A 22,575-nucleotide genomic window follows, 5' to 3' on the forward strand; every position below is an offset into this window, starting at 1 on the left:
CAATCAAAATCCTCCTTCGGACACGGCGGAGTAATATTCTACAAAGGGAGCTAAGTTCATGCGGAGAAGAGCGATCATAACATGGCTCCACCGCCTGTCCTTTGATCTATACCATAACTGATCACTGAAGAGTATCAACTCCAATATTAGGAGGGGTATACTCTATGGTTAGGCAAAAGCTTTCTGGAAGCCTAATGGCCCCTGTTGTCGCGTGCCAAGCCAGCTAAACCCGACTCAAGAGTTGCCAGGCCAGGGCCGGACTTTAAATCTTCATGGTGTTCTCCACTTCGGGTTGATCAGTTGCTGTCCTCATTGAGCAGGTAACTGTAACCTACCTAGTCGCCAAGTAACCTGAAGGTGTCCGAAAGGGGGCGGCAACATGGCAGTAAGCCTAAAATTAGTAGGGGCGATGATACCTCGGGTCCCAAATAGCCAAGGTATATGGGGATTTTTAGCGAATCATTGGTGTCCTCGTACATGTAGGTTGTCTACGGAGTACCGAGTGCTCAAAGCACGTTGTTCCAAAGTCAACTTCTCTGTGATCTGTTGTCTACAATTACGGATTGACTCTTGATACTGAGTCAATTCATGCCCCCGGAACCAGACTTGGCAGCACAAGGAGTCCTTTGGCTTGGTTTCACAACAATTGGGAAGCTTCTTCCTGATCATGGGGCTGAAGACAAATTATTTCTACCAGTTACCTATTCGGCAATAGTATTATTAAGAGGTCTCCCGAAATGGTGTCGTAAATGCTCATATCCCCACCTCTTATTCCCAATAGTCAGAAAGGCAAATAGCACAACAGCCCATCATACTATTGAGCGAAGCTATATATACTCAAGCATCAGCATCAACGCCCACCCCAGAGCGCGCAACAAACGATGACTAGACATAACTACTGCACTTTTCTCTGCGTGTGACACCTAAATTGCCTGATCTAGAGAAGCAAACACGGGAAACCCCGAAACCGCAAGCTGTTGGCGGAGCTCAGAGTATCCACTTCCAAAGTTTTCGTCATACATCTCGAGAGCCTAAGAAATATGCACTCCGGTATATTCCATCTATATTCTCCATGACGGGGAAGTATTAGCCCGACGGACTGTTTGGGAGGATAGCTGTAGTCCGCAGGAGCGGTTGTAAGGCCAACCGATGAAGGGTCAAACTGTCTAAAGGCATGATGACCAGTGAATCCAGGTGAAAAAGATGACCACTTTGTAATCAAGCACATATTAGCTCATGGGTCAGACGATATGTGCTTCCCAGTTGGGAGCAGTCGGAGCATGGATGTATCCGATGCCACTTAGACGTTGCCTAGTTTTGCATCAGTCCCACGTAAATATTCCTGATGAGGCGAGGTTACACCCATGTAAACTCGACTAGCTGAACTACCAGCTCGATGCACCGACACAAAGGCAAGTCTATTCTGTAAAGTTATTTTTCGAAACGGGGCCTCTTTGCTTACCTATTGTTAGTCATTTTGATCACCAAGATGTCACAAGTCATTGTGCATGAGCCGGAGATGGACGAAATCGAGTTGACAGAGAGATACCACTCTCTCGTCTCTTGAGCTCTGACAATTGTCGACATTGAATCACAATTTTCTTCTACCATGCACCCCTCCAACAACTCGTAAGTACCTACCTAATAAGAGGTGAGGCGAAATAAGAACATATCAACCTTCCCAAAGTGAAATATTTTCTTGATTGGGCATACGGCGACCCTTACACCCAGCGGCATATCGTCTCCGCATCCAGATGCCGTGTTACCGAGGTAGGCATTTAACCTTCAACACAGACAAAATATTTACCGGGCTTTTACTTGCCAACCATGCTCTCATGCTGGTCATTGGTATCCTGCATATTACTACTGCTATCCACAAACAGCCTGGTGCACAAATTCGCCGCAATACAGTTCGCTTCGCCGCAATACAGGCCGCAATACAGAGTCGGTCAAAGCGAATATCGCAACTCTCAACAGCACAGTCAACTGACTTTAAAGTTGGCATATGTCCCGTATAATTCTTGTATGGACTCCTAAGAACAGGTGGAATCTTTTACAACGGGGGGCCGGCTAGAGGGAACCAACCACATCTATTCTGAGAAGCCTTGTTCCAGGTTATGAAAGAGGCTTGCAAATCATCCAATGCATATATGCATGGCGAAAACCGTATGGATCAATATGACACAGGTGTAACGGCGCCTCTACAGGGCTGAGTAATAAACAACTTGCTCGGCCATGTAACTAAGCTAACTTATGCATAAATATTACTTTGCCCTGCATCCGTGGCTTTCAAAGTGTAACACACGAGTATTATAATGAGGGGAAACTCGAGTCACAAATACGATGCTATGGTCGGTTATCGGCTGTGGGATTGGACTAGCACAATTTGTGGCCAAAGACGAGAAGTTCGGTCACTTGTGGTTACCCAAAGAGGAGCCTCCCACAGTCAATTGCTGAGCTCCCCGCCTTCATCCAGCGTGTCGTAGTGACTGAATTGGATGATAATATGAAGAAGAACAAGAGTTACAATAGGATACAAACTCATTGTTTAATCATGTGTATAATCATGAAGAGTATATCTTGTAGAGCGCCGTGAAAAGGGTTAATTATCCGTTCGTAAAGGATATATCGTGTAATACACCTTGCAGAGCAAACCAACTCACATCAACTAGTATCAGCGAAAGCTCTCAAACAATAGTCTGTTTCAGACGCGCCATTACTCTTTGCTAATTTGCGAAACATCAACTCGAGTCCCTTGATGGCCTTGGTCACCGCATACCTCATCCCCGCATTCTCCCAAGCATTGTATCCCAATATGTGAACAAGTGGCTGGCTGGATGATATCACGGATGGCCAGTCAAGAGGGATCCAAACATTGGCTCCTCTCGTTTGCCAATGGCATCAAATTGCAAAGAGTCTGGGCGATAATTGAACGACGTACAATGTGTCATGTTCGGAACACGACGACAGAACCTTTGACGTAAAACCTAACAAACAAACATCCCGAACATGGAGTCCAAGCAAATCGAAAAGTAGTATAAAGAAGGGAGGTATTCCTCTCTCATCGCCATCACAATCCCCATCACACTCACCAGCTCAACCACAGCAAACAAAACAGTTTCTCATCAAGAATATTCCACATCACTCACTGCCTCTATCAAAATGTCTTTCGGCGAGGGAACCTACTACGTGTACACCTCTCTCAACAGCCACAAGGCCATCGACCTCGAGGCATCCGAGCCCACCGGCCGCGTCATCGAATAGTGAGTCTCAATCTCCCCATCACCATAAACGCCTTCAACAAAATAGCCAACTCAAGAAAAACTCTCTTTCCATAGCCAATCCCATGGCGGCAAAAACCAGCAGTGGCGCATGACCAAAATCACCCACGAGGAATACAGCATCCAAAGTGTCGCCACCAACACCTACATCACGGCTCCGAGTACGTCACATCCATTCCATTACCAATAGTAGAGCTAGACGCTCTAAAGGCACTTTGAGCAAAACTCACTGACTGACCTCCTTTGTTCCCAACGTTATAGATGGAGACGACATGACCGCCAGAGGCTCCAAGCTAGCCCCTGAGTGCAACAGCGTTGCCCGCTGGAAGATTGTAAAGGCCAGCTCCAAAGGCGACGCCTATTTGTAAGTTGCCATTCATCCTGCAGAGTGCCAGTCCATCTTAACAGTTGATATAAAGTGTCCGCAACGTGGCGTATCCTAACAAGGTCCTCGACGTGTCTGGCAGCAACCAGGCGGACTTGACTCCCATCCTCGTTTATACCTACCATGGAGGCAACAACCAGCAGTTTACCTTCAAGGAGGTGTAAAAAGAACATCTCATGATACTTGTCCGATTTCAAGGGTTGTGTAGGACTTTGTTTGGCATGGCCAAGATTGAGAATGAACATCTCCACTCCTTTACAGCAACACTTCCGCTCGTTTACAGTTATTGAATGATTTGGTTATCAGTGTCACTTCGGCTGAGAGGGAAATTGGACAAGAAAAAGGGTAGCTAGCTGAGCCGCCAATTTGACGACATCATCTTTGCTGCCAATAACTATAAACAACCATGCTTGTGATGTGATATCACAGCGAGAAAAGGATTCAATCATGACTCGCCATTTGTATTCCAGTTTACCAATCCAGAACGCCGAATAATATCCGCATCCAATGACACAATACAATGCAGCTTCTCTTCACATTAGAATCATGTCGTCCATATGCCCATGCGCCAATATCATCATGTTATATCACTAATCTCGATCCCGTGCATGTCCGCGTCTGCTTCGATTATCCATATTCATTGCTTTCCGATGCAGGCCGTTGACGAAGCCTCGATCTCCTCCTCTCTCTCGAGCTTTGTCGTCGGACTCTCTGGCGGCACGTTCCCGCTCCTCGAGAGCTGCCAGTCGTGTCTCTCGATCCTGGTCAAGCTCGGATGCAGCCGACTGCATAGCAGCCAGCTTCCGTGCCTGTTCTTCCGCTCGTTGCTCCTCTTGCCTAGGGTCATCGCGCTCCTTGTAGGGGCGTGCGTTTGCCGGCGAGCGCCTGCGCGGACGGTCTCCTCTGCCGTTGGAATCGGAGTGTCGATATCGGAGCTCGCGACTACCATCACGATTTCGATATGAATCGTTTCCATGTGGTCTTGTCTCGCGCTCTTGTGATGTGTCTCTTCGGCGACTAGGTGCGGAATCTCTGTCTTTTGAGTGATCACGTCGTCTCTCTCGATAGCTGTGGCGGCGTTCCCCACATTCTGAATCATCGTCTCGATGGTGATGACGTCTTCGTGGGCTGCGAGATCTGGAATCGTCGCGGCGACGACGTCGTGAATGCCGGTCATCGTCACGATCTCTGCTCCGATGTCTGCGATGCTTCCGCCGATGTCCGTCTCCGTCTCCATCTCTGTCCTTCTTCTTGCCATCGTCGATGCCCATGGATGAGAGGAGCTGGCGGCGTCTGATGGGGTCGTTCATCATGGCCTCGTACGCGGCTTGTTCCTGTCGTTTGATGGCCAGCAGAGGATCGTCGCGGATCTTGGCCGCTGTGTCGCGCGCGCTGTTCGCGTTCTGCAGCGCAATGAAGCTCTCCTGTCCAGCAGCCTTTTCGAGGTTCTTATGGTCGGTGCCCTTTATGAGGTTGTCGATCCTCCTCTTGCCCAGCAGATAGGCCTCTGTTTCCTCGGTTGTACCAGCCTGGCCATCGGTAGGGCCCTGGTACATCCAGTCGACGCGATCAACCCTCTTGGTGCCTCCCGCAGCCTCCAGCTGTCTCTGGATCTCCTCCTTTGCGCGCTCCTCCTTGATCTCATTGATGCGCTGCTGGGTGCGTTTGCGCTCGGCGAGAGCCTTTTGTTCCTCTTCGTAGACGGCCTGCTGGTTCCGCCGTAGACCGGGATGGAACGACTTTTTCAAGTTTAAATCTCCGCCACCCATGATTGCGACTCGTTATTGAACAAGTGGAATTTTGGTAGGTGAATGGCGGTCGTGCGATTGCGAATGCTTTCAGTTGATGCGGTGCAAATGGCAGGGCGAGGATGAGTTGCAGGATCAAGGCTGCTGAGAATGAACAAAACAAACAAAAATCGAAGATTAGAATGACAGCAGCACAGCAGCCTGGGGGGCGAAGTGGGGAACGCCACATGCAGTATCGCAGCCTCACTTAGTTTGGCGTCACTTATAGCTATTTTACTATAATCGATTCTTGGTACTGGCCAACAGAATTCCACCAATATTTGCTGACAACATTTTTGGAAGCGCACTTTATTTAAGAACGCAGAGAAATGCCATTGGTCTATCATTTTATAATCAATTCATTGTTGCTGGCCTGTTTTTGACAAGTGACATCTCTTTGCAATAAATATATCCAGGGTAGCCCAGGCGACCTCACCGTTATGAAGTACCAGTATATTCTCCGGTGAGTTAATTTGACAGCAATTGATAGTCAAATAGCCATTAAGCAGCAATGCATAAGCTGTTCAAGCAAGATGCCAAAGTTAAATAACGGCCGTGCAATATATAACTTGTAGATGCGATTAATAGCGCTTGCGCCTCCTCCTTAGTAGAGTCAATGCATATATCTTGCCTTCAAAGCTTCAAAAAGAACACAGCAGAATCACGGCCGAAATGAGATGGTTCCTTGGCGTTGGTTGATGAAAGATTTCTTTGCCCTTATTTTATATCCCCTCAGCTCTATCGCCCAAAAGTTGCGTCTCCCAGAGAGACCCCGTGATATCGTACACAGATTTATACAGTCGAAGTCACATATAATCATGATTTTTGCGTCGTAAAGATTCCCACCCCGTCTACCAGCTTGCCCTCTTCACCCCAGGGAGATTTCCCGCCATGGCCTCCATACGGAAATTGAACTGCAAGGGAAAGAAAAACAAATGTCAGCTTATGGGATCGACCAACTTCAAACACCAGCACCAGCACCCAGACAAATCAATTCGACGAAGGACAGGACGTACTCTTGTCATCTTAAACGCCCTCAGCACACCACGCCCCTGGCCTCCCATTATACAGCGGTTGCGAATCTGCGTGGGCCGGGTGTAGCAGTGCATCTGCGACAGCTGCAGCTGAGCCGTGGCACGAGTTCGGGGCGGCAAAGTCGTGTTGCGGATCACGTATCGAAGAGCTTGTCTAAAAATAGAAGAAGAAAGAAAAAAGAGGCAATGATTAGCAACTTGTGCACGGCCAAGGGTTTGTTTGCCGGCGTTTGTTGTTTGGCCGAGGGGGGGGGGGTTTGATGAAGTTACCTCTCGGCTTCGTGTTCCTCAAAGACCTTGCGCTTGGTGTGGTCGCGAATGGTGCGGGCCTTGACGAAGCAGCCCAGGTCGAGCTTCTTGGCCCGGAACATGGACATGTTGGGCTGGCGGGTGTGTTTTGGCGAGCGGCCGAACTCGAGCCTGTTCTGTGGGAAATGGTTGGCGATTGGGCGATATTGCGATATTGAAGTTTTGGGGCCAAAGTTTGATGATGCCAAGCTTGCGGCGTTTAGCCGGCGAACTGCCGACATTTCTTGTCTTGGTAATTAATTTCGACTAGCGATGGACAAAAGTTACTGTATCCGCACGTTGCATCGGGTCATCGCGCTGTGCTCTGGAAAAATGATGCCGAATTCTCTCAAGATTCCATTTTTCGTTTACTTTTCATATTTTTTCTTTCCTATGCCGATTCGGATCTTGATGCCGACTCGGATCGCAGAGTGCCGTGTTCAGTATTTTCGTTTGTTGCTGGTTGAGCCCGTGCCGGCAATTCAATGCCTTGTACCCGAGTACCTCTCCGTGATACCCATCTGCGCTGTACGAGTGGTACTTGGTACATGCTCTACTGTGTTGCCGATATTGTCCTACTAATAGGCGTGTGAGGATATCAATGGACCATTGTGCCTATTATGGGATATTTCGGTTCAGGGGGCCCAGCAGTGGGATGGATGGATGGATTCCAGTGCCTGTTGTGGTTGTACCTGTGACCAGTTGCCTCTTACCTTTACCTGTTACCCGCTGTCTATATACAAGGCCTCCATGCTCTGCTGATGCCACCAGTTTGAATAGATGGACAAATGGCATTGCCGAAAAGCATTCGAGTTGTGAATTTGCCTGCCGACTCAACCGTTGACAGCTGCTCTCTTGGGCTTGGATTCAGTTGCGGAGGCGCAGTTGATGCTGGTTTGATTGCGAAATGGATAACCCGGCATGGCTGCAAAGAATCGGTTAAAGGGTGGGTTCAGTGCGGACAGAGCTCCCTCTCATTGATTAGACGTGAACTGACGGTTTCAAACTGCTGGATCTTGAGTGTCCACTGGGCCATTGTACTCGATACCTGGACTGGGGTATTAATGGATTGATTCTATAATGGTAGCCCTGGAGCACTACAAGCAGCAATTAAGATGATTGATGCCGGGATCGAACCTCTAGCTTCACTGTCGCGTTTCCTGGTATTTCCGTGTACCTTTTACCTCCTCTCTCCGCATCGTTGACTCTGTGGCTGCAGGTACCCAATACTGCACGTCTCCATCTTTCAGGGGAAATAAGCCCCCCCAGCATCTATGCCCGTGTCGGTTTAGCGGGCTCGGCGCGCTGTGCCGGATCGGTCCCTGGCGCGACTCTTGGCCCTCCTCTTTTTGTTTCCTTTTCGCAGTTGTTCCTTTTTTTCTCTTCCATGGATGGAGTTCCGTCGAGCTTCTTGAGCATTTTTGCCTCCTTGGGTCAAGAACTAAGCCAAGCAGCTTAAATTAGTGCCTCGATGCTACTGTACACACATGAATCGGCCCCTTGCAGTAGCTTCTGTCTGCCTGTGTCTGTGTCTGCAGCAACGTGCATATTGTGATGCCAGATACAGTAATCAGGAGTTGGTTGATTCGTTCCATGTGAGTGGCTGCTGCGTCTGTGTCGTTCGTATTCAATGTTCCCATTCACATCAACCGTCAACGTGCACGATCAATGACTTGAGACGCCCTCCATGGAATCAACCTCATCAACCTCCAGGGCTCCAGGGCTATCAATTCCCCCGTCTCTGGGCGTGTCAGGCGCTGCAGGCCGCTGAAATTACCACCCTGGACCTCAACTGCTATTAGACCTAGCCAGTCCAGTCTGCTTGCTGGCCGTAGACCCGCCGTCCAAGTACAATGTATCGGGTACCTCCTCTGCTGCCCCCCCGGCCGGGCAAGGCTTCGTACCCCTTACACCCGTTGCGGACCCCTCGGGGCTTCTTCCCCGTCTCAATGCAAATGCATCAAATCAACCTGGAGCCCCTAATCCCAATCTCTTTCGTTCGTTTTGTTCTTTTCCTTCTTCCGTCCTTAATTCTTCACCTTTCGTCCTTCTTTGAAACTCTGCAAAACATCAGAGACTCTCGACAATCGCTCAGGGGCCCTAAGCCGTCTCGGTGCTTGTTGAGACTTGTCTCGTCCTCTCATTGTCGAAACTCGACGCTTTGATCGCCGCTCACTCTCTCCGGCGACAATCTGCTTCAAATCACTTGCTGCCTCGAAAAGCAACAGTGCATACACTCTCTCCGCAACAAAGCCAACTTGTTTTCTCTGCAGGGTCAGAGGAAGCGTTACTGTCTCTCTCACATCACATCATATCATATACGGTTGATACACTCCTTGTCACTGTATCTGACCCCATCCTGTTCTGCTTCGGCGTATCGAAAGCCTTGCAACTTTAATATATACCCATCATTCTGCCACACACCTCAACTACAGCTTCCACAATGCGGTACTTGAGCGGTCTCCTTGCGGCCGCCCCTTTGCTGGGCCTCGTCTCTGCCCAGGTTTCCACAAGCTGCAATCCGTTGAACTCAACCGATTGTCCTTCCGACCCTGGTTTCGGCACCGACTACCTCTTCAACTTCAACACCACACCATCGTATGAGCTATGGGAGACCACCGCTGGATCCGTCACCTATGACAGCGAGAATGGCGCCGGCTTCACCATCAACAAGCAGGGTGACTCGCCCACCATCCGAACCCTCTTCTACTTCTTCTTCGGCCGTGTCGAGCTCCTCCTCAAGGTCGCCCCGGGTGTCGGCATCGTCAGCTCTGCCATGTGGCTGAGTGACGATCTCGACGAGGTCGACTGGGAGTTCCTCGGTGTCAACAACACCGCCGCCTCCACGAACTACTTTGGAAAGGGTCTCCAGGACTACCACAATGCCGGCGTGTACACCACCCGCGACAACCAGGCCGACTTCCTCAACTACACCACCGTCTGGACCAAGACGGGCATTGACTGGTACATTGACGGCCAGCACGTCCGCAACCTCACCCCCGATGCCGCCAACAAGACCCGAAACTACCCCCAGACCCCCATGAGACTCTCTCTTGGTATCTGGGCCGGTGGTGACCCGTCTCTGCCAGAGGGTACCCGTGAATGGGCCGGTGGTAACACCAGCTACGACCAGGGTCCCTTCACCATGTACGTCAAGAGTGCTCGCATCACCGACTACGGCGGTGGTTCCGAGTACGCCTATGGCGACACTTCCGGCTCATGGGAGAGCATCAAGGTTACTGGGTAAGTGTTTTTTCACATTGTACATGATATTTGTATACTGACCAAGTCACAAGCGGAAACTCCACTGCCTACAAGGCCATTCACGAAGTGCAAACACCCAAGCTGTCCATCAGCCAGAAGTGGAACAACCTGCCCGCCGGCGCCAGAATCGGCGTCTACGTCGCAGCCGGTGTTGTCGCCGCCGTCCTGATCGGAGCCCTGCTCTGGTACTGCATCAAGCAGCGCCGAGACGGCGCCCGCGAGGCCCGCCTGGCCACCGAAATGGAAAAGATGGACCGTATGGAACTCGACAAACTGAAGCGCGAAGGCGTTGATCCGGACGCGTATACTGACTACGATTCTCGCAGTATGAGGAAAGAAGGCGTCGTCACCTCTGATGCGCCCCCAGCAAACGTCGGCCCCCTGGACAGCAAGGGCTGGTCAGCCGTCAACATAGAGTCGCCCATGCAGTCGCCCGCCCCGTTCCTCAACAAGGAAATCGGCGATGTCGCCGGAGGGGATCATCCCGGAAGCCCTGGATCGCCCGCCCCGTCTCATCCCGGCCCCAAGCGAGGCTCCAGCACAGCTCCCATCCGAACTTTCAGTGCGAGCCACTCGGGCTACCAGGGACTCCCCGGCGGAGAAGTCTAAAGTGGGCAAAAAAAATCGTCATGAAATGGGAAAAAGAAAGAAAGCGGTGATTTTTGACTCTTTTATTTTATTGTTTGTTAACTCAGAGGGACAATCTGGGGGCTCATACAGCGCGTGGATGAACGTTTTTGCGTCTTTAATTATTTCCAAAGGGGTCTTCAATGACTTTGTTCTTTCGTGTTTGACTTTTTTTGCCTCCAGACCTTATGGATGGCGTTTAGGTGTTGAGCTAGAAAGGGGATGTATGGCATTTATGGACACTTTTTATTACACTACTATATTTTTTTGACCACACACATTTGCGCCCTTGGGTTCCTCTTTTCAACTCCAAAAAAAATCTTGCATATAATTCAGCTTTGGTCGTGGGAATGAACATATTTCAATTACAACATCATCATTGAGCTTCCGGTTACGTTGTGATATAATGAGTGTTGAATGAAGCCATGTGCATGTCCTGTACTTTGTTGTTATTTGAATATCCCCATACTCGTTAACTCATTATAATTATTATATATTATATATTGTCCATCAAACAAAGCCCCTGTTCATTCTTTTGCGCTTTATGAGCAAGTCGTCTTGCTGACTTTGAAGCCGCCCGGCATCAGCTTCTGAAAGACACCATGAGGATCATACTTTGCCGCTGTTGTGTTTAAGAAATTAAAGTTGTCGACTCCGTATCCACAGAGCGGGTTTTGCGAAGGAGAAGCGTAGTTGATGTAGAGGAAAGGGGAATATGTGCCGTATTTCTTTGCGACAGTCTCTGTTGCGACAATGAAGTCGTCTCGGGCGGCGTACATCATGCTGTCGAGGCTGGGGTCGGTCCACCGCGAAGTCAACCACACCACTATGAGAGAAACATGTTAGCATGGCCATTATTTATTTGTTTACGGTATGCTAGTTTACAAGGAATACAAAGCTTACCGATCTGGTCATCTGTGACACTCTGGAGGCCGAGACTGTTGCCGCCACTGCGAGTTGCGTATGACTGCTGGACCATGGGCTGGGGGATAAACGAAATCATCCAATCGACCTGGTCTTTATGCTCGAGTCCGTTGTAGATCTCATCAGTCACATTCCAGATGTCTCGAACGGTGGCATAGTCGTTGGAAAAGGTTATGCTGGAAGTGACTTGACTATAAACCGATAGTTAGGGTGATTTACTCTCAAATAGAAAGGCAAAGAAGAAACATACCGATATCCCTTGGCCTGAAACTCGCTGACTTGGTGCACAAAATCGGCAAGTTTGATGTGGCCAACATCGTGCTTGACCTGGTTCGGCATGTTTAGGAATTCTTGCAGAGAAGCGGGATTCTCCTCGCCAATGGTGTTTCCAAAGGCAGCGTTGACGATTTGACCTTGATTATTCGCCAAGTACACAGTCATGAGCTGCACAGCCGTGTTGGTATCGAGGTGGTTATTCGCCGTAAAGTCAACCAAAGCCTGGCTCATCTGGTCTTGCACCTCCGAGTAACTAGCCTGCGGTCCATTCAAACTAACAAAGACTTCCCCTCCCCAAAGCCCATCAAAGTCAAAGGAAGCAATCTTGAGGTGCGTCACGATACCAAAATTGGTGTTGCCTCCTTTCAGCGCCTTAAAGAGATCCGGATAACTCGTGGCATTGGCATTCACAATCTCGCCAGAAGCAAGCACGACCTCGTAGTTGAGGATATTGTCAATGGCCCATCCTCGCTTAGGCTGGAAGAGAGACTGGCCGCCGCCGAGACTAACACCACCGGCGCTGACGTCCTCGCAAATTCCGCCCGTAAAGCCAATGTTGCTGCTGTTAAAGGCGTCGTAAGCTTCGCCCCAAGTGATACCAGCGCCGATGCTGACGTATGAGCGATCTTCTGCCAACGAAGAGGAATTTAGTGAGCTGAGATCGATAGAGACACCATCGTCGATGCTATTGAAGCCTGGGTTGGCGTTGTGCCCGCCTCCTCTGATGGCAAACTGGCATTGGTTCTTGACAATGATTTTGACGGCTTTGGATACGTCGAGAGCGGACTTGGGAGTTACGACGCAGCCTGGATGCAGGACTGAGGTACCAGACCATCGGGCATTAATGAGAGTGTTGTATTGTGATGTAGAGGGGGAGAAGAAGAGGGATGGGAGGGCTTGAGAAAGCTCCCGACACTATAAGAGATGATAAGAAGTTAGTGAGATGAAACTATGTGTATCGTGTTGGAGCACTGTGAAAACTTACGCAGGTAGTGCTCGAAGCTGCTGGGACTGCGTCGGCATATCCAGCCAGTGCCAAGGCTGAAGCAAAAGCTAGAGCGTTCTTCATTTTCACCAATAAAAAGTATAACCCGCCTCTTGTGGTTATAGAGTTGAATGATCTCTTCCCCCTTCTTCACTGGGAAACCAAGGTGCATTTTAAACAATATGAAGCATCTCTTGACAGGCCCTATTGCGGAGAGTTCCACTTCTCTTCACCTTTCGATGCAGCTCGGTCTTTCTATGGGTACATGCCATCTTTCCATGCAAGGTACGAGGCGAAGATATGACACTTGCATACGGAATACCGAGTTCGATCGGGAAATAGGTATTTACAAAACGCTTGGACCTTTCGGCTCTCATACCGGCGGCGTTTTGCTGATGCCTATCGTCTTCTACCTTCTTAAAACGAACAAGCTTCAGGGCATGTAGCAAAGAGCAGCATTCAAGTTTACATATACGGAGCTATACGAAACGCATTGGGTTAATCTACCTATCATCGGTGTATTCTGGACTACGGAGAGGCCGTGGTTTCGGAATAGGAACATGTTGAGCATGTCGTCGATCCTACGAAGATACTGGGGATTGCAGGATCCTCTTCCGGAACAAGATTGTAAAAATCTTTAGTAGGTTGTGTTATTTTCAAAGAATATGAGGACTTCCATGTTCTCCTTGCACGAGTCTTGGCTTGGGATCTCCGCGGAGCCGTCACTCGGATCCGAATGCTTCGATATTCCATACCAGCTGCCTCTTGCGGATTTATGATGACCGATAGCCGGAGGGGAGTGTTTGCAATTATAATTTTGCGATCTCAAGCGCTAATGTAATGAATTATCCGGAAATGAAAAGTATTAAGAACACTGGTAGTATGAGTAGGTAGCAATATACCGGAGAAAGGCAGGGTATTGGCAATATACCGAGGCAAGTGGGTGGCTGTCGGTGTACGCCGAGAGGTTCCCCAAATGTTCTATCGCTTCCAGACCGAGCCCTTAGGTCCAGTAGCTGTTCTGCGGGATTTGTTCTAAATACCTAGACCTAGGGGGCATGATGTTGTAAGAAAACTTTGGACTTGCCAAAATGAGCGCCGCGCAGGCAGGGGATATCTGCACATCCGGCGATCAAAAGGGGATATACGAGACCGGACCTTCGTAGGCTTCTTTATAAGCCAACACGCCTTGGATTATTACCTAGAGAAAAATTCTGTGGCAACAAAAAGAAAGGCTGAGATTCCTGCATTGCTCTTAAAACATTTATTTTCCTATTCTCCCGTGGCTCATGTCATGGCAAGATTGCTTTCCATCGTCTCTATCTTCCGCTGCCTGGCTTGTACGTAAAATCGGGACCTCCTGGAGCTGTGTAGAGTAACATTGAAACCATCAACCCCTGCACTTTGCCAAGACCCGGATGCCGAGAAAGATTTTGCACCATTGGAGACAGCGGCAGGATCCGTACTGGAGCCAGTATGTTTCAGATACTTTTGGCAGCTGTCACAGCGGAATTAAGGATTGCATTCGCAAACAGAGGACACAATGCAAGAGGAACATATGCATCTGCAAATTGCCGATACGAGTGCGACGTTGACGGGAGACCTATTCTTTGAGATAGATTGCCTGCGTAGTGCTGGGCAGTTTATCGTCCATGTGTTCAGCCGAGCACGATCTGGGATTTGTACTCGTACACCTGTAAACCTCGCTCGTTCTCGTTACCGCACCTTTGGCAGAGGAAGAATTCATTACGAGACTGCCAAGTATACGCACATGCGAAGTATATGTATGCTTACATGTCATGTCGTGATTAGCCTGACGGAGTGATCCTCTTTGAGGATTGCCCTGGGGAAAATGTAAAGATATACTCTGGGAGTGGCTATTCGTCACCACATGTTGGCTACATGTATGTAGCAGCCCAGCAACTACATGCTGGTTATGTGTCGTGATAAGACGCAGTGAAAATACCTTTAGTTTCTTACTATTGAACTAGATATCCGGTTCCTTGAGTATGTACACCTATCGATACTTTCGTCTATTATATGCGATTATTGCTATATTTCTCTAGCATCTGCTATTGCCACGATACATGTACTACTAGGGACGCTCACTCGGCAGCCATACAGAGATTGTGCATTCTTGAAGAGACGTTTACAGATAGAGAAGTGTGCCGCTTCAATACTGCGCAACATAAACCACCAGCCTGTCTTTGATGTATTCAAGGACGGCCAAGGTTCAAAGGATCTGCATGCATCTTGCAAGGCATTGAAGCGTTGATCTTGTTTCAGCGGCTTACATGAGCTGGTGGCTTGGTACTCCGTACAGTAGATATGGCTGGGATAATGTACATAATCCAATGCAATGCTTGAAGGAGAATTAACAAAGCCAAATAAATAAAAGAATAACAAGAAAGAGTATTATCACACAATTATCGGCATAGGCAGACCCTCGTTCATACATGGAGCTTCCATGTTGAGCATTTGATGGGTACGTGTAGAGGCACATGTACTTTCGCACAGTCTTGGTGAGCAAATGTACCTGAGCCCCTACTGTCTGCATATCAGCCACTAACGGCGCCTGAACAGCCGCTAACGCTGGCTCTGTTTGCCGCGCTGACGTCACGCAACGCTCAAGCTTCCGATTCGATGATGTGGAACAATGATGTGATGCGATGCCTCTGATATGATAACGGGACATAACAACGTACTACAACGCGCGTTCTTCCCTGAACAGAGCATCTCATCAATGATCCTACAAAAACACAACGTTGAATCATACTAACTGTATCTTATCCATACAGTGATAACATCAATTTCTTTCCATCATCGCTTTTGTCTTCAACTCTCTAGCTCCTTACAACCACCCGCCATTGATATTCACCATTTTGAGCAGACTTAGACATCGCTACATTTCAAACCGACACCATGGCCGCCAATGTTCCCAGCATCGTGTGGTCCGCTCTCAGAGCACTCAGCCTCACCGAAGTTCCCAGAGACAGCCCCGTCCGACGCCAGAGCGAGGGCGACAAGTCAGGCTATCAACCTAGCATCGTCGACGTCGCCGTGGTCAAGGCCATGCTGTACCGCGCCAAGAAGCTGCCTGCGGATCTAATTGATACCATACTCGACATGGCAGAGTACTGGATCCATTCATCAACGCATCTGGACGAAAGAATCAGCGTCATGGGCGGCTCCGAGGCCAGAGAAAACAGATTTCTGGTAAGCATCTCCCTCCACTGAGTATGAGTGTAGCTTGTCCACCTCACAGCTACTAACCGTTTTACAACAGCTGCGGTCATATCCGCTTGGACTGCTGAATTCCGGAGCTCGACAAAACGCAAACGATCAGCCCTACACCACGACTCTCCCCACCCCTCGACCTCTGGGCGAGACTCTCGATGCCAGCTTCTTCGCCAAGTCTGTCAAATATCCCCTCCCGCGGCTAGCTCACCCTGCGCGAAAGATTGTCTTCAAGTTCAGAAGCCAAGACCAAGGGTATGTGAGCAGTCCCGAGGAGGGTGACCATCCTTATTCCGGATCATGGACGTGGTTTGACGTTGGGCTGGAGAGATTTGACGCTGAATCGGCAGGTGAGTATATGCCTTCTTCCTTCAATCCACATTAGGGTACAAACAAGCTGACAGCTGGCTATAGTCGATGGTTCTGCGCTTTCGGTCAACTCACTTCGACCAGTTCAACCCCCCATCCGACAGACATCCTCCGATCCAGTCGGCTACAACTACACCCACGAGCTGCTTCACTCACCCGAGTGGGAGATTCAGCGGAATCAGACGGCCCTCAGGCAGTGGCAAGACCACGTCGTTACGTGGTCCTACCTGGACGACATCCCAGCTGACTCCGAGCGGAGCAAAGCTCTCGAGGCGCAAGGCAGAGGACGTGGCACAGGCGATGGCAAGTTTGTAAGACAGCTGCAGGTGGGCGATGTGATTACGGTCTGGGGCAAGGCGAGGTTTCCCGGGTGGGCGAACCGCATCGAGTCAGTCCAGATCGACGTGTACTGGGCTGTGTAAGATTATGGATGCGAATATTCTTTTCTTTTCTTTGTTTGCGCGTGTTTTGTATTGGGGCGTCTGGGAGCTGGCGCATGTGAATTTTGACAATGAGGCGTGAGAGCACAATGCTATGGTTGCTTGCTGGGATACCTGTTAAATAAAGTCTCGATAAACCAAAATTGGAATTTAAGAATCAATTACCTCAAAATATCCATATTACTTTATTCATGATGTTGTTAGAAAGTCTGAGATATTCGCTGTTATGTTGTAAAACAATGGTTGTGATTATCATCTCGCACCAAAATGTTACCTGTTGACGTCACAGGGCCATAGCTAAGATGAATGCCTAATTGCAGGCAACGACATTTTTCTTTAGACGCAGCCTCACATCTCCCCAATTCTCAACCATCACCACCTTCAATCCTCGCCGGATCTTTCCAATCCCTCGCATGTTGTTTCGACCCGTGTTTAAACACGCCTCATCCGTGTCTTTTCGCCTCTATCCCCGCGCAATGGCCACCAACACAACATCCACAAGAACTGCTCACAACATCCCCCTTAGCCTGCCAGACGGCCTCTCAGAAGACCAGCTCTCGTCGTTTAAGCCTTTCACCGTGAGTCATTTCGACAGATGCTTTAAAGCTTTACCACCTCCATTAATAGCAAACCATGTGCATAGAGCTGGATCGACACACTCACCAAGTCTCTCTCACTGCAAGCAAGCAAGTCTCACCCGTTCCACTCAGATCCATACGCCCTGCGCAATGTCACTATTCAATCCTACGATTTCTTTGGAGCAGGCCGCCTCGGCTTCGTCAAGCTGACGGCAACCGTTTCCAACTCTGCTGGAGAGTCTCTCCCCGCAGCAGCCCTCTTGCGCGGCCCCAGCGTCGCCATGCTCGTCATGCTTGTGCCGGACGACGTTCCCCAAGGATCTGACGAGCGCTACGTCGTCTTGACGGTCCAGCCGCGCATCCCTGCCGGTAGCTTGAGCTTCGTGGAGCTCCCGGCAGGGATGGTGGACGGCTCAGGCAACTTTAAAGGAGTGGCGGCCAAGGAGATTGAGGAGGAGCTGGGCATTACGATTCACGAAGACGAGTTGACGTGCCTCAGCGAACTGGCAGAGGAATGCATAGAGAAAGGAGAATCTACAGACCAAGGGGAAGATCTGACGGCAGCCATGTTCCCGAGCGCGGGCGGGTGTGACGAACATATTACCATCTACAGCTACGAGCAGCGCATCCCGAGGAGCCAGCTGAGCGAGTGGGAGGGCCGCCTCACAGGTGAGCGCTCCGACGGAGAGAGGATTACGCTCAAAGTGGTTCCCATGCAGCATCTGTGGAAAGAAGGGGCTCGGGATGCCAAGTGCCTGGCCGCGTTGGCGCTGTGGCAAGGTCTACGCCAGGAGAAGAAACTGTAGTCGAGCAGGCCCCCATTGCTGTCCTCTCATCCACCCCTCCTTCTGATAGCCTTCCCAAGTCTAATAAAAAGAAAAAACTCCGGACCAGACTCTATCATCATAGCTTTAATCTCTGTGCCAGCAGGATGCCCTCGGCGAAGGTGCCGACTCGCGCGTCAATCGCATAGCCTTCCGCCTCCAGCTTCTTGCACTCCTCCCATAGGTTCGCCAACGGAACGGTAAAGACCTCGATGAACTCGTTTTCCTCCAGCTCCGGCTTCAAGTCTTGGTTCTCCGGCAATGACATGTCGATGGTGACGTGCACCATGCGCAGGTTCGTGTTGCAGAAGCCCGGGTCGTTGTACATGATGGGCGTCGTCTCGGACACCACGCCGACGTAGCCCGTCTCTTCCTTGAGCTCGCGCACGGCGGCCTGTTCGGGGGTTTCGCCCGCGTCGATGAGGCCGGCGGGGACCTCGATGACGACCTTGTCGACGGGTGGGCGGTACTGCTTCTGCAGGATAATCTCCTTGCCCGTGGGCTTGTCGAGGATGGCGACGATTCCAACGCCATCGATGTCTGCGCCGGCGGGACGAGTGCGTCGTTCAGCGGATTCCCAGGTTCGCTCGGTGCCCTTGGGGTCCTTGTACGTGATGCTGTAGGATAGTCGCAGGTCAGACGGGCGGGCGGACCAAGGGGCAGTATGGATTATATTCAATATGAGGCCGTCACATACCTATGGAGAGACACCCATCGCGACTCGTCGTTGGACTAGGCGGGCCTCTGTCAGCAACAGAAGACGACCGCTTCAGTGGATTTAGCGCCCTGCAGAGAGCTATGTAAGACCTACCAGTGGCGTTATCGAAAGGACTTTTGCATCGGCCAAGGACATGATGGCGGACGTGGAGGCGGCTAGTTGGCTTGTGAAAGAGCAGAAACAGGCATGGAGGGATGAATTCAATCAATGGATTGAGGCGGCCGGAGCCGATGGATGGCGGGGTCGCTATTGATTGCAGCCTCCAGGGCTCCAGGGCTGTTTTGCGGGCGCTATAGCGAGTCAGTTTAGGCCTGTCAGGAACCCGCCAGCGCCACGAAGAATGGAACCTCCATCTGAATTTGGAGCTTCAATTAGACCTGAGGCTGCACTGGGGAAATGGATTTCTCCATAACACACACACAACATGGACCATTTGAACCTTGAACCTCTTTCATCACTCCATCATCCATTTGATGGGCTTCAAGTTTCCGATATCAATGACATGCGTGCAGATCGAAACCTGTCATGAGAACAAACAACCAACGACGGCCACATCGCTTCCTTCATACTGACGACATCATCGCAGCTCCTGTTGCGTCCTCATGCCCGAACTCGTCCTAGTTGATCTGGGCGGGAACTAATAATGGCCAGTCGTCAGCACGGGTACAATTGCCACTGGCTCTCAGGACCTTCATGTTAGAGTTCGCAATTGACTTTGAAGATCTCGACAAAGCGTTGAAGCCCAACTCGGGAGGGTATCCATGACATCCTGCAGAGACACAAAGCAATTCATCTGAAACATTACAAAGGGACCCTCTCATTCCATGTCCAAGACGTCAGAAACAAGCATTAGTCGTCGCAAAAGGGCACGCTCCGATCTAATACCTATACGATGGATACGAAATTGCTGACTTGGTAATTGCGTGCGCGTTCCGGATACTGTACCCCACCGAAAAAAGTTCCTGGACCATGCCAATCATCGGCGCCCGGGACCTTGAAGTTTGGATAAAGGGAAATGGTTCGCGCGAACCTTATCTTGATCCCTCGAGTTGGGCGGGCGATTGGGATGCCTCGTACGCCGTCGACGTGTCTCGCATGTGGTGTCGTCATCTTGGGCTGGGAGCCGGCCGCTGGATTGTTCATGTTCTTATTCTAATAACCTCCTTGCCTTAATCTTACCCTTCTAATCTCGTGTACTTGTACCCCAGGATCTCCAGTGGCAATCTTTCTTTTATTATCAACTCTTGGCTTCTCATCGTCACTGGAGACACCAACAAGGCCTCGAGAGAGCCTGGAGATACACCAAAGTAATGACACTCTACGGCACCGAGGCGATAGACGCCGAGCCCTCCGGCATGGGCTCCGGCATCGATCCCAATGCGCAGCGTCGCCGCAGCCTGGACGACGCCGAGTCCGTCTACGAAGCCGACGAGGGCACGGCGCTGCTTCATGATGCCGACCTGCCCGCTGATATCGCGCCGTCCAAGTCCTTTCGCCGCTTTGTGCTGGGCATGTGCGTGCTGTTCCTCTTCATCATCGAGGTCAGCCAGTACATCCTCACCCCCGCCATGGAGCAGATCATGGAGGACGTCATCTGCCGGCGTTATCATCCGGACCATGCTCTGTCGGTGCACGATAACCGATGCAAGGAGACGGACGTGCAAAAGACGCTGGCCATGGTGCGGTCCTGGTCCATGTCTGGGGAGATGCTGTTTCGTAAGTGCTCGCTTTTTGTGCTTTTCAACTATACATGCAGGTACGTGTATCATGTGTGCTAACCGTTGATTTATCGAACAGCCCTTTTTGTCCAGATTTCGTATGGTGTCGTTGCTGACAAGTATGGCCGTCGTCTCGTCATGTTCCTCGCTCTCCTTGGCGCCCTTCTCCAGCAAGCTTGGGTAACGATTGTTTGTACGTCATACCATGTCTTATATAACCTAATCTAGAGGTCCTTACTAACGATATACTCAGTGCTCTTCCCTGATACATTCTCCATCTGGAGCATGCTCTATGGCAGCGTTTTCTACCTGATTGGCGGAGGCGGCCAGATGGTTGTCGCCATGGTATGGACCATCATCGCCGACGTAATCCCCGTTGCCGAGAGAACCAGTGTCTTTTACAAAGTCTATGCCATGAACCTCATCATCTCTGTTGCTGTCAACCCTCTCGCCGGATGGCTCCTCAGCGTAGATCCTTGGCTTGCAATGTGGATTGGCAACGGAATCCTAGTCGTTGGCATGCTGTCGTCTGCCCTCATCCCAGAGACGCTGAAACTTCGCCAGGCGGCCGATAACAAGCGCCGTGGTCAAGACGCCCCGCCTCCCGTCGAAGATGAATCGGAGCCGTCAACACGAAAGATTCCTGCTGCAAGGGACTTGGCTCGTCGTGCGTGGTTCTCCGTCAAGAACGATGTGTCCCACGTATGGCACTTCATCTTCGCCTCCAAGAGTGTCGTGCTGCTCCTTTTGGCTTATGGGCCATTTTACCTCATCAAGCTGGCCTTTGTTCTGGACATTTTGCAGTACATGACCCGCCGCTTCAACTGGGAGTGGTCAACGGCAACGTATATCAACACAATCAGCAGCCTAACGGCCGTATTCACCTTGCTCGTGGTACTGCCTGTAGCATCCAACATTCTGACCACATATTTCCACTACAACGCCATCAGACGAGATCTTCTTCTGGCTCGCATCTCCATTGTCGTTTTCATCATTGGCAGCGCTCTTACCGCTGTTGCTGGCGTTCCGTGGCTCTTCATCTGCTCCATGGTCATTACCAACCTTGGCCAGGGCATGGGCACCCTCTGCCGAGCCTTGCTCAACGCAGTGGTTGAGCCGCATACCATTGCCACTCTCAACACCACCATGTCCACCATGGAGACGCTGATGGGCTTTATAGGCTCACCAGTCATGGGATGGCTCCTGAGCCGCGGCATGGAGTTGGGAGGTTTTTGGATGGGATTGCCTTATCTTGCGACAACTCTACTCGGTGTGTGTGTTATGGTGGCGATTTATCTCGTTAGAATCCCGGCCGGGTTTGCTCAGGGCTCCAGGGGATAGACGGTATACATGGCTAGAAATTATAAACTAGAGCCATAGAAAGTATTGGAACAAGCGCAGGACGCGAAGTTAGACAAGAAGCTTGAGCTTAGGGAGTTATGGGCTGGGATTGGCGCAGAACGAGGCGTTGTTGGCTCCATATGGATTGACACTCGTTTTCTTTTTTATGTAATTTTTTATGTATAATACTAATCTGAGGCGAGTAATTGATGCAAATTATAAAATTATATTTCCTTAAAGTTTATATTTGTTTGACAGTACTCCGTATATCAGCCAGTCTTCAATACCTACTCTCTTCATCAATGCATCGAAACTTAGCGGAGCGGAATAATGCTAGCGCATCCCTATCGATAAGCCCCGCGGGTTGTCACCTCCAAGAAGACTCCACTGGAGCTTCGATTCAACATACAACCAAACGAACCAAAGCAGAGTGACGACTTTATCGACATCTCCATCTCTTTTATCACCTCTTTTACTCATCATCATCTTCATCCATTTC

The 22,575-nt window shown here is 50.2% G+C and overlaps 12 protein-coding genes across 12 annotated transcripts; 7 read left to right on the plus strand and 5 right to left on the minus strand.

The window, feature by feature from the left end:
- Positions 1–3,162: 3,162 nt before the first annotated feature.
- Positions 3,163–3,830, plus strand: M431DRAFT_99223 (carbohydrate-binding module family 13 protein; the record flags this gene model as incomplete). The annotated part of the gene is made up of 4 exons (XM_024925124.1): positions 3,163–3,263; positions 3,339–3,442; positions 3,543–3,645; positions 3,701–3,830. The coding sequence occupies 4 exons, from the start codon at positions 3,163–3,165 to the stop codon at positions 3,828–3,830; spliced, it is 438 nt and encodes a 145-aa protein (XP_024768309.1).
- A 426-nt stretch (positions 3,831–4,256) lies between these two features.
- Positions 4,257–5,435, minus strand: M431DRAFT_99269 (hypothetical protein; the record flags this gene model as incomplete). The annotated part of the gene is made up of 1 exon (XM_024925129.1): positions 4,257–5,435. One exon carries the CDS (start codon positions 5,433–5,435, stop codon positions 4,257–4,259), a length of 1,179 nt encoding a protein of 392 aa, XP_024768310.1.
- A 469-nt stretch (positions 5,436–5,904) lies between these two features.
- On the minus strand, positions 5,905–6,981 carry M431DRAFT_513440 (hypothetical protein). Its single transcript, XM_024920022.1, has 3 exons — positions 6,758–6,981; positions 6,470–6,641; positions 5,905–6,367 (listed from the first exon to the last, which is right to left on the minus strand). The coding sequence occupies exons 1-3, from the start codon at positions 6,862–6,864 to the stop codon at positions 6,305–6,307; spliced, it is 342 nt and encodes a 113-aa protein (XP_024768311.1). The 5' UTR covers positions 6,865–6,981; the 3' UTR covers positions 5,905–6,304.
- On the plus strand, positions 6,856–7,460 carry M431DRAFT_322835 (hypothetical protein). The gene has a single exon (XM_024914314.1). It carries the CDS (start codon positions 7,049–7,051, stop codon positions 7,355–7,357), a length of 309 nt encoding a protein of 102 aa, XP_024768312.1. The 5' UTR covers positions 6,856–7,048; the 3' UTR covers positions 7,358–7,460.
- Positions 7,461–9,218: 1,758 nt separating this feature from the next.
- Positions 9,219–10,648, plus strand: M431DRAFT_99201 (glycoside hydrolase family 16 protein; the record flags this gene model as incomplete). Its single annotated transcript, XM_024925121.1, has 2 exons — positions 9,219–10,018; positions 10,072–10,648. The coding sequence occupies 2 exons, from the start codon at positions 9,219–9,221 to the stop codon at positions 10,646–10,648; spliced, it is 1,377 nt and encodes a 458-aa protein (XP_024768313.1).
- A 560-nt stretch (positions 10,649–11,208) lies between these two features.
- Positions 11,209–12,935, minus strand: M431DRAFT_500840 (hypothetical protein; the record flags this gene model as incomplete). Its single annotated transcript, XM_024917954.1, has 4 exons — positions 11,209–11,492; positions 11,570–11,781; positions 11,841–12,781; positions 12,852–12,935. The coding sequence occupies 4 exons, from the start codon at positions 12,933–12,935 to the stop codon at positions 11,209–11,211; spliced, it is 1,521 nt and encodes a 506-aa protein (XP_024768314.1).
- A 1,210-nt stretch (positions 12,936–14,145) lies between these two features.
- M431DRAFT_546306 (hypothetical protein) lies at positions 14,146–15,126 on the plus strand (the record flags this gene model as incomplete). Its single annotated transcript, XM_024921207.1, has 4 exons — positions 14,146–14,191; positions 14,264–14,325; positions 14,843–14,858; positions 14,918–15,126. The coding sequence occupies 4 exons, from the start codon at positions 14,146–14,148 to the stop codon at positions 15,124–15,126; spliced, it is 333 nt and encodes a 110-aa protein (XP_024768315.1).
- A 10-nt stretch (positions 15,127–15,136) lies between these two features.
- On the minus strand, positions 15,137–15,660 carry M431DRAFT_322856 (hypothetical protein). The gene has a single exon (XM_024914315.1). The coding sequence runs from the start codon at positions 15,544–15,546 to the stop codon at positions 15,226–15,228; it is 321 nt and encodes a 106-aa protein (XP_024768316.1). The 5' UTR covers positions 15,547–15,660; the 3' UTR covers positions 15,137–15,225.
- Positions 15,556–17,065, plus strand: M431DRAFT_513442 (hypothetical protein). The gene is made up of 3 exons (XM_024920023.1): positions 15,556–16,067; positions 16,138–16,438; positions 16,503–17,065. Exons 1-3 carry the CDS (start codon positions 15,774–15,776, stop codon positions 16,877–16,879), a joined length of 972 nt encoding a protein of 323 aa, XP_024768317.1. The 5' UTR covers positions 15,556–15,773; the 3' UTR covers positions 16,880–17,065.
- Positions 17,066–17,373: 308 nt separating this feature from the next.
- On the plus strand, positions 17,374–18,281 carry M431DRAFT_99218 (hypothetical protein; the record flags this gene model as incomplete). The annotated part of the gene is made up of 2 exons (XM_024925122.1): positions 17,374–17,475; positions 17,541–18,281. 2 exons carry the CDS (start codon positions 17,374–17,376, stop codon positions 18,279–18,281), a joined length of 843 nt encoding a protein of 280 aa, XP_024768318.1.
- Positions 18,282–18,358: 77 nt separating this feature from the next.
- On the minus strand, positions 18,359–19,518 carry M431DRAFT_513445 (hypothetical protein). Its single transcript, XM_024920024.1, has 3 exons — positions 19,111–19,518; positions 18,997–19,031; positions 18,359–18,916 (listed from the first exon to the last, which is right to left on the minus strand). Exons 1-3 carry the CDS (start codon positions 19,150–19,152, stop codon positions 18,379–18,381), a joined length of 615 nt encoding a protein of 204 aa, XP_024768319.1. The 5' UTR covers positions 19,153–19,518; the 3' UTR covers positions 18,359–18,378.
- Positions 19,519–20,372: 854 nt separating this feature from the next.
- M431DRAFT_99249 (hypothetical protein) lies at positions 20,373–22,076 on the plus strand (the record flags this gene model as incomplete). Its single annotated transcript, XM_024925128.1, has 3 exons — positions 20,373–20,733; positions 20,815–20,928; positions 20,989–22,076. The coding sequence occupies 3 exons, from the start codon at positions 20,373–20,375 to the stop codon at positions 22,074–22,076; spliced, it is 1,563 nt and encodes a 520-aa protein (XP_024768320.1).
- Positions 22,077–22,575: the final 499 nt, after the last annotated feature.

The sequence above is a fragment of the Trichoderma harzianum genome (genome assembly GCF_003025095.1).
Source record: "Trichoderma harzianum CBS 226.95 unplaced genomic scaffold M431scaffold_23, whole genome shotgun sequence".
In the NCBI taxonomy this organism is placed as follows: Eukaryota; Fungi; Ascomycota; class Sordariomycetes; order Hypocreales; family Hypocreaceae; genus Trichoderma; species Trichoderma harzianum.

Bases quoted from the DNA above. Each gene is read 5' to 3' on its own strand.
- M431DRAFT_513440 (XM_024920022.1), bottom strand. From the start codon at position 6,864: ATGTCCATGTTCCGGGCCAAGAAGCTCGACCTGGGCTGCTTCGTCAAG. The intron at 6,642-6,757 runs GTAACTTCATCA...TTCTATTTTTAG, and splicing joins GAGGAACACGAAGCCGAGAG to ACAAGCTCTTCGATACGTGA. The intron at 6,368-6,469 runs GTACGTCCTGTC...TTTCCCTTGCAG, and splicing joins GGGCGTTTAAGATGACAAGA to TTCAATTTCCGTATGGAGGC.
- M431DRAFT_322835 (XM_024914314.1), top strand. From the start codon at position 7,049: ATGGACAAAAGTTACTGTATCCGCACGTTGCATCGGGTCATCGCGCTG.
- M431DRAFT_322856 (XM_024914315.1), bottom strand. From the start codon at position 15,546: ATGTCCCGTTATCATATCAGAGGCATCGCATCACATCATTGTTCCACA.
- M431DRAFT_513442 (XM_024920023.1), top strand. From the start codon at position 15,774: ATGGCCGCCAATGTTCCCAGCATCGTGTGGTCCGCTCTCAGAGCACTC. The intron at 16,068-16,137 runs GTAAGCATCTCC...GTTTTACAACAG, and splicing joins CCAGAGAAAACAGATTTCTG to CTGCGGTCATATCCGCTTGG. The intron at 16,439-16,502 runs GTGAGTATATGC...AGCTGGCTATAG, and splicing joins ATTTGACGCTGAATCGGCAG to TCGATGGTTCTGCGCTTTCG.
- M431DRAFT_513445 (XM_024920024.1), bottom strand. From the start codon at position 19,152: ATGTCCTTGGCCGATGCAAAAGTCCTTTCGATAACGCCACTG. The intron at 19,032-19,110 runs GTAGGTCTTACA...AGGCCCGCCTAG, and splicing joins TCCTTTCGATAACGCCACTG to TCCAACGACGAGTCGCGATG. The intron at 18,917-18,996 runs GTATGTGACGGC...ACTATCCTACAG, and splicing joins CGATGGGTGTCTCTCCATAG to CATCACGTACAAGGACCCCA.